At 36.6% G+C, this 16,763-nt stretch overlaps 1 protein-coding gene and 1 pseudogene across 4 annotated transcripts in view; one reads left to right on the forward strand and one right to left on the reverse strand.

Annotated features, from left to right (window-relative positions):
* The window catches only part of MAN1A2 (mannosidase alpha class 1A member 2), a 156,337-nt gene that overhangs the window by 97,999 nt on the left and 41,575 nt on the right, over positions 1-16,763 (reverse strand). For all 4 annotated transcript variants that reach the window (XR_011463622.1, XR_011463621.1, XM_070367422.1 and 1 more), the window contains exon 3: positions 11,015-11,111. Coding sequence is in view for 2 of the 4 variants with exons in the window: in XM_070367422.1 (XP_070223523.1) it covers positions 11,015-11,111 (97 nt within the window). In the remaining 2 variants the exon portion in view is untranslated. The remainder of the gene's footprint in view (positions 1-11,014; positions 11,112-16,763) is intronic.
* Positions 14,755-15,624, forward strand: LOC102265729 (small ribosomal subunit protein eS4, X isoform-like; annotated as a pseudogene).

The raw sequence follows: 16,763 nt of genomic DNA on the forward strand, positions 1-16,763 counted from the left end.
TAACTGATTTTTTTAAAGCAGTCATTCAAAAGTGTGAAAGGAGTACATGAAGGCTGTATATTGTCACCCTGCTTATTTAACTTACATGCAAAGTACATCATGCATGCAAAATGATGAAGCACAAACTGGAATCAAGATTGCCAGTAGAAATATCAAAGACCTTAGATATACAGATGATACCACTGTAATGGCAGAAAGTGAGGAGGAACTAAAAAGCCTCTTGATGAAGGTGAAAGAGCAAAGTGAAAAGGCTGGCTTAAAACTCAACATTCAAAAAACTAAGAGTATGGCATCCAGTCCCCTCACTTCATGGCAAACAGATAGAGAAAACAGTAGAAACAGCAGCAGATTTTATTTTCTGGGGCTCCAAAATCTCTGCAGATGATGATTATAGCCATGAAATTAAAAGATGCTTGCTCCTTGGAAGAAAAGCTATGACAAACCTAGATAGCATATTAAAAAGCAGAACATCACTTTGCTAACAAAGGTCCATATAGTCAAAGCTATGGTTTTTCCAGTAATCATGTATGGATGTGAGAGTTAGACAATAAAGAAGGCTGAGCACGTAAGAATTGATGCTTTCAAACAGTGGTGCTGAAGAAGACTCTTGAGAGTCCTTTGGACAGCAAGGAGATCAGACCAGTCAATCCTGAAGGAAATCAACTATGAATATTCATTGGAAGGACTGATACTGCAGCTCCAATACTTTGGCCACCTGACGTGAAGAGCCGACTCACTGGAAAAAGACCATGATTGAGGGCATGAGGAGAAGGGGTTCATAGGGGATGAGATGGTTGGATGGCTTCACTGACTCAACGGAAGTGAGTCTGAGCATATTCTGGGAGATAGTGAAGGACAGGGAAACCTGGAGTGCTGCAGTCCATGGGGTCTTAAAGAGTCAGACACGACTTAGCAACTGAACAACAAATGGGAATATATAAACACAAAAAAGGAACTGAGAATGCTACGAGACAGATATAAAAGAAATTAAGAAAACAAAAAAAAATTTTAGTTGTATCTTCCAAATAAATTTGAAAATGAGTGGAACTGACAATTTTCTAAGAAAATGAGCATTATTTTGACTCATGAAAAAAGAAACAGAAAAATCTAAACACAGACCAAGAAATAAGAAATTGAAAAATTTTCAAAGAGCTACGCACAATACAAGAACTGTACTATAGAAGTTTCATAGAATAAATTCTACTTTTAATTTTAAGGATGACAAATACTACATAAATCTTGATAGAACATAGGGGGATAAAAAAACTTATTAATTCTGCATACCACTGATGCAAAAATATAACTTAGTAAGAAAAATAAAACTATTGTCTGATCTCATTTGTGAAGATCATGGAAATATTTAGATATGGACTTGCTTACCCCACTCCAGTACTCTTGCCTGGAAAATCCCACGGATGGAGGAGGCTGGTGGGCTGCAGTCCATGGGGTCGCTAAGAGATGGACACGACTGAGTGACTTCACTTTCACTTTCACTTTATGGTGAGTTTATGTTCAATTTGATGAGAGACCGACAAACTGCTCTCCAGAATGTACCATTATATACTCCCAAAGCAATATAAAAAGTCTAGTGGCTCAGTGGGTAAAGAATACAGCTATAATGCAGGAGACACAGGAGACGCGGGTTAGACCACTGGGTCAGGAAGATCCCCTGGAGAAGGGCATGGCTACCCACTCCAGTATTCTTGCCTGGAGAATCCTATGGACAGAGAATCCTGGCAAGCTACGGTCCATAGAGACGCAAAGAGTGGGACACAACCAAAGTGAGCATGCACTCACTGATTGTCCTCCCATCCTTCTCAATACTTGACACATCGCTGCCCTTTTTAATTGAACTCATTCTAGTGGGTATGAATAATAGGATTTTGTATTATAGTTTGAATTTTAATTTCCCTGATGACTGATGTGCTTATTGACCATTCATTTATCTTCTTTGGTGACATATTATTTCCATATTCTGAATACACGCTTATACATGTACCACAAATATTTTCTCCAATTCTTGGGCTTGCTTTTTCATTTCCTTAATGTCTTTTGGAGAACAGAGATTTTTAATTTTCATGAAGTCCAATTTATCAATTTCTTTCTTTAATGGTTTACTCCTTGTGTATTCTTAAAACTCTTAGCTCACCTCAAAGTCACAAAGATTTTCTCAAATGTTTTTTACTGGAAATTTTATACTTTTAGTTTTTATGTTTAGATTTATGATCCATTTCAAGTTCATTTTTGTACAGTGTTGAAGAGTCAATGTTTTTGTTTTTTTCTGTAGGAGTATATGACTGACCCAGCACCACTTATTAGAAAGACTTTCCTATAACCCATTGAAAGCATCTTTGTTGAAAATCAATTAAAAATGTATGTGTAGCTCTACTTCTATTCTTTTCCAGTGATTTCGATGTCTATCTTTACACTAAAAACTGTACTGTCCTCATTACTGAAGCTCCACAGTAAATCTAGAATCAAGCAGCATAAATCCTTCAACTTTGTTCTTTTTAAAAACTATTTTGATTATTGTACATGCTTTGAGTTTTCATATAGATTTTAGAATCAGCCTATCAATTTTTATGGAGAAGTCATTTTTACTTGGATTCCTTTAAACCTAAAGACAGATTTCAAGAGAACTGACATCTCAACAATATTGAGTATTCCAACTCATAAACATGGCATGTCTTTCATTTAAGTTATTTTCAATTTCTCTCAATAGTCACAGTTTTCAGTGTACAGATTGTGCACAGTGTGTTAAATTCATCCACATGTATTTCATGTTTTTATGCTACTGCAAAGGATATTATTTTTATTTTATTTATAACTGTTTACAGCTAGTATTGAGAAATATAATTTACTTTGTATATTGAACTTGTATCCAATGGCCTCACTACTAAATTTGTTTTCATTCTAGAATTTTGTTGTTATTGTTTGACAGATTCCCTAGTATTTTCTTCATCAGCAATCATATTGACTATAAATAAAGACAGTTGTACTTCTTCGTTAATAACCTTTGTACTTTTCTGTCTTTTTCTTACTTTAGTGTACTGGCCAGGGCTCCTTGCATAATGTTACATAGAAGCTGGACAGCAGAGACATCTTTGCCTAGTTCACAGTTTTCAGGGAGAGTGTCTTGCCCCTCAACATTAAGTATGTGGGGATTCTTTTTCTATTTGTTTGGTTTTGGGTATGTGTCAGGGGAGCGAGGGTAGGTATGTTTTAATACTTTTTATCAGGCTAAGAAAGTTCCCCTCTAGTTCAAGTTTGCTGAAAGTTTTTATTATGCTTTTATTATGGATGGATGTTGAGTGTTGTTAAATGCTTTTTCAATAACCACTGAGATGATCATATAATTTTCCTCTTTTAGTTTCTTAATATCTTCAGTTATATTGACTAAGTTCCAAATGTTAAACCAACCATGCATTCCTAGGATAAACCCCACTTGGTCATGAGGTGTTATTCTTTTTACATATTGCTGAGTAAGATTTACTAAAATAAATCTAATTTGGTCAAAGATTTTTATGTCCATGTTCATAAAGGAACCATGAGGAACACTGGTTTATAAGTTTCCTTACACTGTAATACCATTGTCTGGTTTTGGTATTAAGAGATTTAGTGGTGGCACCAAGGAGATGTATCTATTAGGTATAAACACCTAACAAGAGCACTTCAAAATATATAAAGTAAAAGCTGACAGAACTGAAAGGAACAAGAAAGAAATCCAATATAGTTGGGAACCTCAACACCCCTCACCTAGTAATTAATAAAACTACTAGATAGAAAATCAGCAAGGATGAGGAAGCCTGAACAAACCCATAAACCAATGAGATCCAACGGACATTAATAGAACATTCTACACCCAATAACATCACTACATATATACACATTCTATTCAAGCATAAATGGAACATTCACCAAGACAGGCCATATTCTGAGTCAAAAGGTAATTCTTAAATAATTTAAAAGACTTAAAGAATTGTAATCACACAAAGTATATTCTCTGAGTATGTGTGTGTGCTCACTCTCAGTCACTTCCGACATTTTGCAACTGCATGGACTATAGCCTGTCAGGCTCCTCTGTCCATGGAATTTTCCCAGCAAGAATACCAGAGTGGGTTGCCATTTCCTTCTCCAGGGGATCTTCTTGACCCAGGGATTGAGCCTGTCTCTCTTGCATTGGCAGGTGGATTCTTTACCACTGCACCATTTGGGAAGTCCATTCTTTGACCATGATGGAATTAAATTAGAAATCAGTAACAGAAAGACAAAAGAAGAATCTCCAAGCATTTAGAAATTAAACAACTTAAGGTAAGTTTTTAAACATACTGAATTGAGTAAAAATGAAAATACAATATATCAAAATCTTTCAGATGCAGCTAAAGCAGCACTTGGCAGAAAACTATTTGACACTAAATGCTTACATTGGAAAAGAGGATCTAGAATCTATAATCTAGGCTTCTAGTTCAAGAAATTGGAAAAGCAAGAACAAAAGCAACCCAAATCATGCAGAAGAGTAGAAATAACAAAGAACAGATATCAAAGAAAATTAAAACATAAAGGAAACATAAGAAGATCAATGAAACCGAAAGCTGCTTCCTTGAAAATATCAATGAAATTGATAAAACTTTTAGCAAAACTGACAAAGGAAAAAAACGAAAACATAAATTACCAATATTAAGAATAAAAGGGGATTATAACTACAGCTACCATAGATATCAAAAAGGTAATATTACTCCAAACAACTCTATGCACATAATATCAATGGCTTAGATGAAACAAACCAATTCCTCAAAACCATCAATTACCAAAACGAAGCCATGAAATTAAAAGACGCTTACTTCTTGGAAGGAAAGTTATGACCAACCTGGATAGCATATTCAAAAGCAGAGACACTACTTTGCCAACAAAGGTCCGTCTAGTCAAGGCTATGGTTTTTCCAGTGGTCATGTATGGATGTGAGAGTTGGACTGTGAAGAAGGCTGAGCGCCAAAGAATTGATGCTTTTGAACTGGGCTGCTGGAGAAGACTCTTTAGAGTCCCTTGGACTGCAAGGAGATCCAACCAGTCCATTCTAAAGGAGATCAGCCCCGGGTGTTTTTTGGAAGGAATGATGCTAAAGCTGAAACTCCAGGACTTTGGCCATGCGAAGAGTTGACTCATTGGAAAAGACTCTGATGCTGGGAGGGATTAGGGGCAGGAGGAGAAGGGGATGACAGAGGATGAGATGGCTGGATGGCATCACCGACTGGATGGAAGTGAGTTTGAGTGAACTCCAGCAGTTGGTGATGGACAGGGAGGCCTGGCGTGCTGCAATTCATGGGGTCGCAAAGAGTAGGACACGACTGAGCAACTGAACTGAACTGACTGAACCTAAGGTGAAACAGATAGTGAATGGCCCTTATAGGGATTTGAAATAGAGAAACTGAGATTGTAGAAGTTGTAGTTGAAAATCTCCCAGAAAAAAAAGCTCCACATGCAGATGGTTTCACTGGCAAATTATATAAAAACCTTAAGAAAGACTATCAAATCAACAGTACAGAAAAATGAAGAGCAGAGAAAACTTCCAAATTCATTTTATTACACTGATACCAAAACAAGACAAAGATAGTACAAGATAAATACAAAACAATATCCTTCCCTACATATGAATGCAAAATCCCCAACAAAATATTAGAAATAATTAGCAAGTTAGAAATAACAGAAAGAACTTATACATACCTGGAAGATAAAAGGCACATTTCAAAAAAGCACTGTAAAAACAATATTCTTTTCCAAATCAAAATTCTTTCAAATGTAAGAAGAACTATCCCTAACAAAAATCTTTCAATTCTCCAAAGTATCTAAGTAAACCTAATTTATTCTATTAATCACTGTTGGAAAAATTATTATCAGTGGTAACCTATGTCCAGCAACATTTTCCTCTCTCCACTCACAAGGTCCAGGGCTGAGCCCCAACTAGACAAAATCAAACCAATTTATCCTGCTAAGATGTCAATCTGAAAATATAAACACACAGAGGAAAACAGAGCAAAGAGATAAAGAAAAAAGCTTAACTGGAATCAGATCTACTCTAGAACATCACTGATCTCATTAAATTTCTTTTTTAGTTTAAGCCATTTTGAAATGAATTTCCTGTTATATGTACAAAAAGAAACCTTGATGCCAACCAAGTACAAACTAGACAGAAGTCAGAGGAATATGATTTCAGTTACCATATAAAGAATGTTTTAATAATCAAGGCTAAGAAAAAGAAAATGGACACATTTTAAATTTCCTTATAATCTAGAATATTATGAACAGTGAAAAGCAGAAATGTCGGTCACACTCGTGTCTGACTCGTCACAGCCCCTTGGACAGTAGCCCATCAGGCTTTTCTGTTGATGAAATTCTCCAGGCAAGAATACTGGAGCAAGTAGCCATTTCCTTCTCCAGGGGATCTTCCCAACACAGGAATCAAACACACATCTCCTGCACTACAGGCAGATTCTTTACCATCTAAGCCACCAAGAAGGTTCAATTCCTGCCTATATGCTCCTATAGTAATAGGTTAAGATTTTTAAAGTTTCTTCCAACTTTTACGATTCTAATTTTATAAAGGCATACAGAATCTGGGATGTCAAATGAGACCCTATGATCCTTCCCTTAGAAAGATCTTCAACAAAAAACCTAAAAACAGATTTAAAAAAAAAATCCCAAATAATACTCACTAGCAAGAATATGAGATGTAGAAAAGGAACAAAGTAGGAAAAAGTCAAACTCTTCATTAATCCTTTAGTAAACTAACTTCATAACTGAAACTATCAGACAAAACAAACAATAAAAGATTCATTCCCACTTAGTTTATTCCACTGGAAGAAAAATGTAACCCCTCAAATGTTTTTCTAAAAGTATCAATATAAGCACCTACTTTTGACTACTGAAAATAATATAGATTGCATTTTCATTTTTTCTACATTTTTGGTACAATTTTGTCATAATAGATTTTTCCCATGTGCTGGTATTTTTTTTCCCTGTCCCTAAAGTTAGCTGAAGCAGAATTAGAAGCATGAACTTCAGCATGAAGTTGCCTATAATAAAAATCTGGCTCCATTATTTACTAGTTGTACAACCTTGAGTAAGTTAGTTAACCCTAATTGTGCTTCAGTTTCCTCCTCTGTAAAATGGGAATAATAATAATAGTACCTGCCTCTTAGTGTCTGAGTACTAAATAAGCCCACTCACATAAACCACTTATATCAGTCCTTGGTATATAGTATGCTTATTATTCTGCTCAGCTTACCATAACAAAACACCAACCACTACGGGGCTTAAACAACAAAATTTCTTTTCTCACAGTTCTGCAGGTTAGAAACCAAGAGCAAGCTTCCAATCTTTAGAGGAACAACTTCCTCTTGGCTTGATGTTCACCTTCTTGCTATATCATACCCACTCAGCCTTTTCTTAGTGTATGTGCAGCGGAAGAAAAGATTTTGGGTGCTTCTTCATATTCTTTAAGGGTTCCATCCCTTTCTGATTCAGGCCCCTAGTTTAATCTTAATTACGTCCCAAACACTCTATCTCCAAATACAGTCACATTGGGAGGCAGAGCTGCAACAGGTGAATTTGTGGGGCACAAGATTCAGCCTTCAGGAGTATGCACTGTATAAATACTATTGATGCTGCCACTAGTAATGTGTATGTAACTATTGTTACTAGTAATGTAACTAGTAATGTGTATGTAACATACACACATACAAAGGAAAATACAGTTTTATTCACAAACCCAATTACAGAATCTCTAAAGCAAATAACTGACCTCATACCTCAATAAAAAGGTAAAAATTTTATTGGAAAATACTTAATTGATACTCATTACAAGATGATCCCTCAGAAATACCAAATCAAAACTGACAAAATATTGCTTCTGTACCAAATGAAAAGACTAATTTTGTAAAGTCACCCTTTCCAACTCTCCTCTGTCCATGGGATTTTCCAGGCAAGAATACTGCAGTGGGTTGCCATTTCCTTCTCCATTTCCAACTCTAGGCTCCTTTAATTTCTATGATCTCACAAATAACTTTGTTTATCCAGTAAACCAGTTTAAGTGTTCCTAATGGCCAGTCAGTAAGAACTCACCTGACAATAATCTGAACCTGTCATTGCCCTGGTCATCATTTACCAACCTGACCAAATAGTGATCTACAAAGGTCACTTGTGAAGAAGTCTGACAAAAAGTACCACAAATTAAAACCACTTTTCATAAGGGAATTCCCTGTTGGCCCAGTAGTTAGGACTCCAAACTTTCACTGACATGGGCCTGGGTTCAATCCTTGGTCTGGGGACTAAGATCCTGCAAGCCACGTGGCAAGCAGCACAGCCATAAATAAATAAATAGCAAAACCCCTTTCATAAAAATGCTATTTTTAAAAAGAGAAAACATTAAGTCAAAACGTACCCATTAGGATTTTAACAAAGTCACATTTATTTAAGAAGGAAATGGGCTTGTCTGGTGGCTCAGATGGTAAAGAATCTGCCTGAAATGGGGGAGATCTGGGTTCGATCCACGGGTCGGGAAGATTGGCTGGAGAAGGGCATGGCTACCCACTCCAGTATTCTTGCCTGAAGAATTCCATGGACAGAGGAGACTGGCAAACTATGTAGTCCATGACGTCGCAAAGAGTTTGACACAAGACAGCAACTCTTTCAGACTTTAAAAAAGAAACAACCATTTTGCTCACTAAATGAATTATATTGACTCATAAGGAATAAAATTTTAAGACGTTACCTGAAAGCTCATTTATCTTTAAATTCAGCAAATAATCATACCTTACAGTTACTGATTAAGTAAATTAAGTTATTGATTACAGTCATGATTAAGTAAAACAAATGTATGTTATTTACCTACTACCTCGCCTAGGACCATACTATTTGATAAGTCTTACTATATTAGATGTTCTGAGAAATAAGATTTAAAAAACTAAACAGAAAATTAACATCCAACTCATTTTCAAAGGGCTCAGAGTTTACCACTGAGTTTAATACAAACGGATGGTTAGTTGCAGAGAGGATCTAATTTTAATTAATCATTAAATATCTTTTACTGCACTAATGTCTCACTGTGGCCTCCACAAAGCAACAGTAACTCTTAATTCTGTAACCTCTGCTAAGGAAATAAACTATACTTCATTAAGTGATAGATGCAAACTTAAATGTCATATGTGAGATCTCTGGGTGTCTTTCATTACCTAAAGGAAAATTTTTTCCATTATTCCTCCATCCCAACATCTCTCAAACCCAGGAGAAATTATCTTTTCAGTCATTTTCTTTTTTGACAGGAAACAATCAAGCATTGAAAAAATTATGAGATATCACTGCACAGGAAAAATTCTTCCTTAGTCACAATAAAAAAATTGTTATTATTGTGGTGTTGCATTACAATTAGCAAAGATGACTGCACTTCATGTGACTGACAAATGTGCTTTCTGATTCTATTAGTACTTTCTTGTCTTTACCTACTGCTATTTAAAAGATACCCATCACATCAAGAAGCACCTAAAATGAGAGATGTGAAGACTCTAAAGAACAACTTGATAATATTTAAGACTTATTCTTAAGTTAAATAAAAGTTGTTAAGGTAGTTAACACTCTTTTAAACTGAGAAATTTAACAAGTGAACTGAACTCACGTGAGGTAGAAAGTTATTAAATTCAAGTTAAACAAAAAGCTCTTCCCCAAACCTTCATCCACACACAGACTGTCAATTTCTCCCTTGGAACTGTGAATATACTGTACATTTACTCAATTTATCAACTGAATCACCTTGGGCATGTTACTTATTATTATTTTTTTTTAACATACATAGCTAACACTACTGGAATTTCCTATCCTTTTTGTCCTCTGCAGTATCAGAATTGGGACTATGTTGAAGAAAAACAATTACAAATAGGTATGTATCTTTCTTACACTAAAGAAAAACAATGCAGAAAAAGCTTCAAAATACAAATAAATGACTAAAACATCTGTATGCAAATACAAAATTTATCACTTATCTGTGATAACTAAATCTTGAGTAAAACTTGCAAAAAACTACACCTTGCTTCAAATTACAGTTCTATAGAAATACAGTTGTTACTGTTGTTTAGTCACTTAAGTTGTGTCCGACTCTTTTGTGACCCCATGGACTGAAGCCCACGAGAAATAAAGAAGACCCCCCCCTTATCTCAAGGTGCCCAGATACCTGGAACCCTGGAGAGTACCAAACTCTACATGTTTTTTTCCTATACATACGTATGTATAATACAGTTTAATTTATAAATTAGGCACAGTATGAGATTGACAATAACTAATAATAAAATAGAATAATTATAATAATTTACTGCAATAAACATTATGTAGATGTGGTCTCTCTCTTCCTTAAAAGATCTTACTGTACAAACGTAAAGACTTTTCCATCTTAACTAAGCACTTAATTGCACTACGGCCATAACCTGTGCAGTCTGAAGCTCAACAGTAAAACTAGCACAAATTTACTTCCTCACAATTTCATGATTAGAATATTTATTCTTAGCCTGAGATCTTAATTTCAGCATATGGTCCTTATTAAGTGAAGAACTTTCATCTTTTCACTTAAAGAAAGCACTTCACAGTTTCTCTTTGGTAAATCCAAATTGCTGGCATCACTAATCTTGTGTTGTGGGCCTATTATTAAGTAAAATAAGGACTACCTGAACACAAGCACTGCGCTATCTCCACAGTTGATCTGATGCCCAGACAGATGGCTAACTAACAAGTAGGATACACTGGACAAAGAGATGGTTCATACCCTAGGCTGGAAAAGGCACAAAATTTTAATTTATTAATTATTTCAGAAAATTTCCATTTAATATTTTCAGACTGAGATTGACCATAAGTAAATGAAATAGAAAGAAAACAAAAGCTTAGATAAGCAGGGACTACTGTACTCAGGTTTTAGAAAGTAACTAAATAGTTAGATCCTATTTTTAAAATAAAAACAGTAAAAAAGCAGCCTTACCAAATATATTAGTGGAGTGTCCTTTCCTTGCAATAGGTCTGAGTTCATTATGCCCCCATCCATATATCCTGTAATTATCCCAGGCATGTTTCATCATCTGAGAAAAGAAAAATTATAACCCATCAATTTACATTTTTCACAGACTGTTATCCTTACATTTCATGCAATTTAAAGATTCTATTACTATATCCTTACACATTCTCCTGTATCTCCTACATTAGTATATTATTCTGTTAACATCGGTGTCAATGTGAAAACATATATAATCATGTTTAACTTAAGTCTACACAACAGAACAAAAAAATAGGTGTAATAAAGAAGCTCTTTTTATTGGGGAGCAAAGTATCTATTTGGCATTCTTTCCTTTTAGGAACTGCCAATCCTTTCAGATGGAGAAGGCAATGGCACCCCACTCCAGTACTCTTGCCTGGAAAATCCCATGGACAGAGGAGCCTGGTGGGCTGCAGTCCATGGGGTCGCTAGGAGTCGGACACAACTGAGTGACTTCCCTTTCACTTTTTGCTTTCGTGCACTGGAGAAGGAAATGGCAACCCACTCCAGTGTTCTTGCCTGGAGAATCCCAGGGACGGGGGAGCCTGGTGGGCGTCTACAGGGTCGCACAGAGTCGGACACGACTGAAGTGACTTAGCATAGCATAGCATAATCCTTTCAGAAACAGCTCCCCTTCCCTCACTGTAACCATGACAGAGCTGTCAAAAATGGGCTCTGATTCCACAATCAATGAACACAGCCTGGCTAGAGTATCCCTAATCTTTAGACCAAAGATCAGCAAACTGTTCCTATAAAGTATTTTAGACCTTGACGTCTATACGGTATATATGCTAACCACTAAACTCAGCTACTGCAGCAAGAAGCAGCCCTGGACAATATGTAAACAAATGAGCATGACTGGGCTCCAATTAAACTGTGTTTTTAAAAACCAGGAAGCAGGCAGAGTTTGGCCAGCAGGTTGCAGCCTGCCAATCAATCCCTGACCTACACTAAGTGACTGGGTACATGTGATCCAGTAAAGGCAATCAAGTCCTTTCACACATATTGTTACAGATACCATGAGACAAAGGACTCTCTTGTTTTGCAATCTCAAGACCTATGCAATATATAATCCTGGAGCTGAGGGGGGCTAACTCTCCCAACATGGAGAAATGAAGTAACAAAAGAAAATAGAGATATACATATCTGTTGACAATAACATCTACAGGGTTGGACTGAGCCAAATTTGAAGCCCTGGTTTAGAGCGCTAGGCTAATAAATATTTTTATATCAATTAGTTTGAACTGGGTTTCTTTCAACCCAGTGAGTACTAACCTATACAACAGCAGAGTATTTAATTAAATATCAGTTTAATTATGTAATAGTAGCTTATGGTGTATCAAACATAATATTCATTAAAACATTTCTCAACTTTTTTTGCAGCCTACTCAGACATTTGAAAACTAGGCAAAAATATTACAAGGAAATTAAAAATCAATATATCTTAAAAACAAAGATGCAAAATTCCTTAACAAAAATTAACAATACATAAAAAGGATACTACACAATGACCATGTGCAATTTAAGTCAGGAATATAAGTGAATTTAACATTCAAAAACCCATCAACATATTTCACCATGTTAACAAATAAAAGGGAAAAAAACATACAATCATCTTTTTAGATGTAGACAAAGCATCTGTAAAATTCAACACCCAGTCATGCTTAAAAAAAAAAAAAAAAACTCAGAAAACTATAATTACAGGCAACATCCTCAACTTACTAAAGGGCATCTTCAAAAAAAACCCTACAGCAGCCATCATACGTAATGGCAGAAGACCCTACTTCTAAGGTTGAGAACAAATCAAATACATGCATGCTCACCACTTCTTTTCAATAATCTACTGAAAGTGCTAGCCAGTGCAAAAAGAAAAAGAACAAAGGGCATAAAAATCAAAAAGGAAAAAGTACCTCTATTCACAAAGCATGTGACTATGTACAAGGAAAACCCTAAGCAATCTTAAAAAGCCAATAAACTAACAGATGACTGCAGTAAAAAAAAAAAAATTCAAGTTCAGCAAACTAAAATCAAATACATTTCTACATGCTAGTTGTGATCAGAAATGGATATTCAAAAACAATTACATCTATAAAACATCAAAAAACATGAAATAGAATATGTGCAAGAACTATACACTAAGACCTACAAAACACTGCTGCTAAGAGAAATTAAAGAAAACCAACAAGGGTCACTTGTTGAACAGTCACTGAAGGCTTTCTCATACTCAGTACATTTGCAAGGCTTTTCTCCGATATGAGTTCGCTGGTATTTTCTGAGGTTTGCATTCTGGCTGAAGGTTCTACCACATTCACTGCATTTATAAGGTTTCACTCTGGTATGAATCCTCTGGTGCTAAATAAGAGATAAGCTGAACGCAGTGGTCACAGCAAACATCCTCTTCCTACAACACAAGAGAAGACTCTACACATGGACATCACCAGATGGTCAATACCAAAATCAGATTGATTATATTCTTTGCAGGCAAAGTTGCAGAAGCTCTATACAGTCAGCAAAAACAAAACAGGGGAGTTGACTGTGGCTCAGATCATGAACTTTATATTGCAAAATTCAGACTTAAACTGAAAAAATAGGGAAAACCACTAGACCATTCAGGTATGACCTAAATCAAATCTCTTATGATTATATAGTAAAAGAGACAAATAGATTCAGAGGATTAGATCTGATAGACAGAGTGCCTGAAGAATACAGAGGTTCGTGACATTGTACAGGAAGCAGTGATCAAGACCATCCCCAAGAAAAAGAAATGCAAAAAGGCAAAATGGTTGTCTTATGAGGCCTTACAAATAGCTGAGAAAAGAAGAGAAGCAAAAGGCAAAGGAGAAAAGGAAAGATAAACCCATCTGAATGCAGAGTTCCAAAGAATTACAAGGAGAGATAAGAAAGCCTTCCTCAGCGATCAATGCAAAGAAATAGAGGAAAACAATAGAATGGGAAAGAAAATCAGAGATACCAAGGGAACTTTTCATGCAAAGATGGGCACCATTAAGAACAGAAATGGTGTGGACTTAACAGAAGCAGAAGACATTAAGAAGAGGTGGCAAGAATACACAGAAGAACTATCCAAAAACTATATTCATGACCCAGATGATCACGGTGGTGTGATCACTCACCTAGAGCCAGACATCCTGGAATGTGAAGTCAAGTGAGCCATAGGAAGCATCACCACGAATAAAGTTTGTGAAGGTGATAGAATTCCAGTTGAGCTATTTCTAAAAGATGATGTTGTGAAAGTGCTGCACTCAATATGCCAGCAAATTTGGAAAACTCAGCAGTGGCCACAGGACTGGAAAAGGTCATCCCAATCCCAAAGAAAGGCAATGCCAAAGAATGTTCAAACTACCACACAATTGCACTCATCTCACACGCTAGCAAAGTAATGCTCAAAATTCTCCAAGTCAGGCTTCAACAGTATGTGAACTGTGAACTTCCAGATGTTCAAGCTGGATTTTAAAAAGATAGAGATCAAATTGCCAAAATTTGTTGGATCATCAAAAAAGCCCAAGAGTTCCAGAAAAACATCTATTTCTGCTTTACTGACTATACCAAAGCTGACTGGATGGATCACAACAAACTGTGGAAAATTCTTCAAGAGATGGGAATACCAGACCACCTGACCTGCCTCCTGATAAATCTGTATGCAGCTCAAGAAGCAACAGTTAGGTTCTTTTCGTGCCTAGCGCAGCCATGGCTCGGGGTCCCAAGAAGCACCTGAAACGCGTAGCAGCTCCAAAACATTGGATGCTGGATAAACTGACTGGTGTGTTTGCCCCTTGTCCATCTACCGGCCCCTACAAGCTAAGGGAGTGTCTCCCCCTAATCATTTTCCTAAGGAGTAGACTTAAGTATGCCCTAACTGGAGATGAAGTAAAGAAGATTTGCATGCAGCATTTCATTAAGATCGATGGCAAAGTCCGCACAGATATAACCTACCCTGCTGGTTTTATGGATGTCATCAGCATTGATAAGACTGGAGAGAATTTTCGTTTGATCTATGACACCAAGGGTCGCTTTGCTGTTCATCGTATTACACCTGAGGAGGCCAAGTATAAATTGTGCAAAGTAAGAAAGATATTTGTGGGAACCAAAGGAATCCCTCATCTGGTAACCCATGACGCTCGTACCATCCATTACCCTGATCCCCTCATCAAGGTGAATGATACCATTCAGACTGACTTGGAGACTGGCAAGATTACTGATTTCATCAAATTTGACACTGGTAACCTGTGCATGGTGACTGGAGGTGCTAACCTGGGAAGAATTGGTATGATTACAAACCGGGAGAGGCATCCAGGTTCTTTTGATGTAGTTCATGTGAAAGATGCGAATGGCAACAGCTTTGCCAAACGGCTCTCAAAACATTTTCGTTATTGGCAAAGGCAACAAACCGTGGATCTCTCTTCCCCGTGGAAAGGGTATTCACCTTACCATTGCTGAGGAGAGAGATAAGAGATTGGCAGCCAAACAGAGCAGTGGATAAAATGATCTCTATGTGATGTGATTGGAAAAGTCTTTGTAATTAAAGATAATATCAAGTGAAGAAAAAAAAAAAAAAAAGAAGAAGCAACAGTTAGAACTGGGCATGGAACAACAGACTGGTTCCAAATAGGAAAAGGAGCATGTCAAAGCTATATACTGTCACTCTGCTTATTTAACTTATACGCAGAGTACATCATACAAAATGCCAGGCTGGAAGAAGCACAAGGTGGAATGAAGATTGCCAGGAGAAATATCAATAACCTCAGATATGCAGATGACAACACCCTTATGGCAGAAAGTGAAGAACTAAAGAGCCTCTTGATGAAAGTGGAAGAACAGAGTGAAGAAGCTGGCTTAAAACTCAACATTCAGAAAACTAAGATCATGGCATCTGGTTCCATCACTTCATGGCAAATAGACAGGGAAATAATGGAAACAGTGAGAAACTTTATTTTTTAGGGTTCCAAAATCACAGTAGATGGTGACTGCAGCCATGAAATTAAAAGACACTTGCTCCTTGGAAGAAAAGCTATGACCAACCTAGACAGCATATTAAAAAGCAGAGACATTTGCCAACAAAAGTCCATCTAGTCAAAGCTATGGTTTTTCCAGTAGTCATGTATGGATGTGAAAGTTGGACTATAAAGAAAGCTGAGCACCGAAAAATTGATGCTTTTGAACTGTGGTGTTGGAAAAGACTGATGCTGGGAGGGATTGGGGGCAGGAGAAGGGAACGATAGAGGATGACCGTTTGATTGAAACTCTAAAAAAGACAAATCTAATCTTAAATGACTAAAGGCAGATCAGTAGTTGCCTGGGGCCAAGGAATCGGGTGAACTGACTGAAGAGGGACACAAACTATTTTGAGATGATGGATGTATTCACAGCTTGACTGCAATTGTTACACCGGTGTGTACAACTGTCCAAACTCATCAAGCTGAACTCTTAAAATAGACACATTTTACGGTACATAAAATATGTCTCAATGATGTTGAATTTTTAAAAATTCTAATAGCCTGTCCTATCTTCCCCACTTTCCTAACTTCCCCTTTTCCTGAGCCAATTACTTAAACTTTCACCCGTTTTTCTATTTACCCCTGTATAGTTTACAGGGTGAGTTCTTGATTTAAAAAAAAATTTTAGCTGTTTACTATATGCCCCTGTAGTTAATTTAGCTTTCTTATAAACTATCAACCCACCC

This window comes from Bos mutus, chromosome 3 (assembly GCF_027580195.1).
Source record: "Bos mutus isolate GX-2022 chromosome 3, NWIPB_WYAK_1.1, whole genome shotgun sequence".
NCBI lineage: Eukaryota > Metazoa > Chordata > Mammalia > Artiodactyla > Bovidae > Bos > Bos mutus.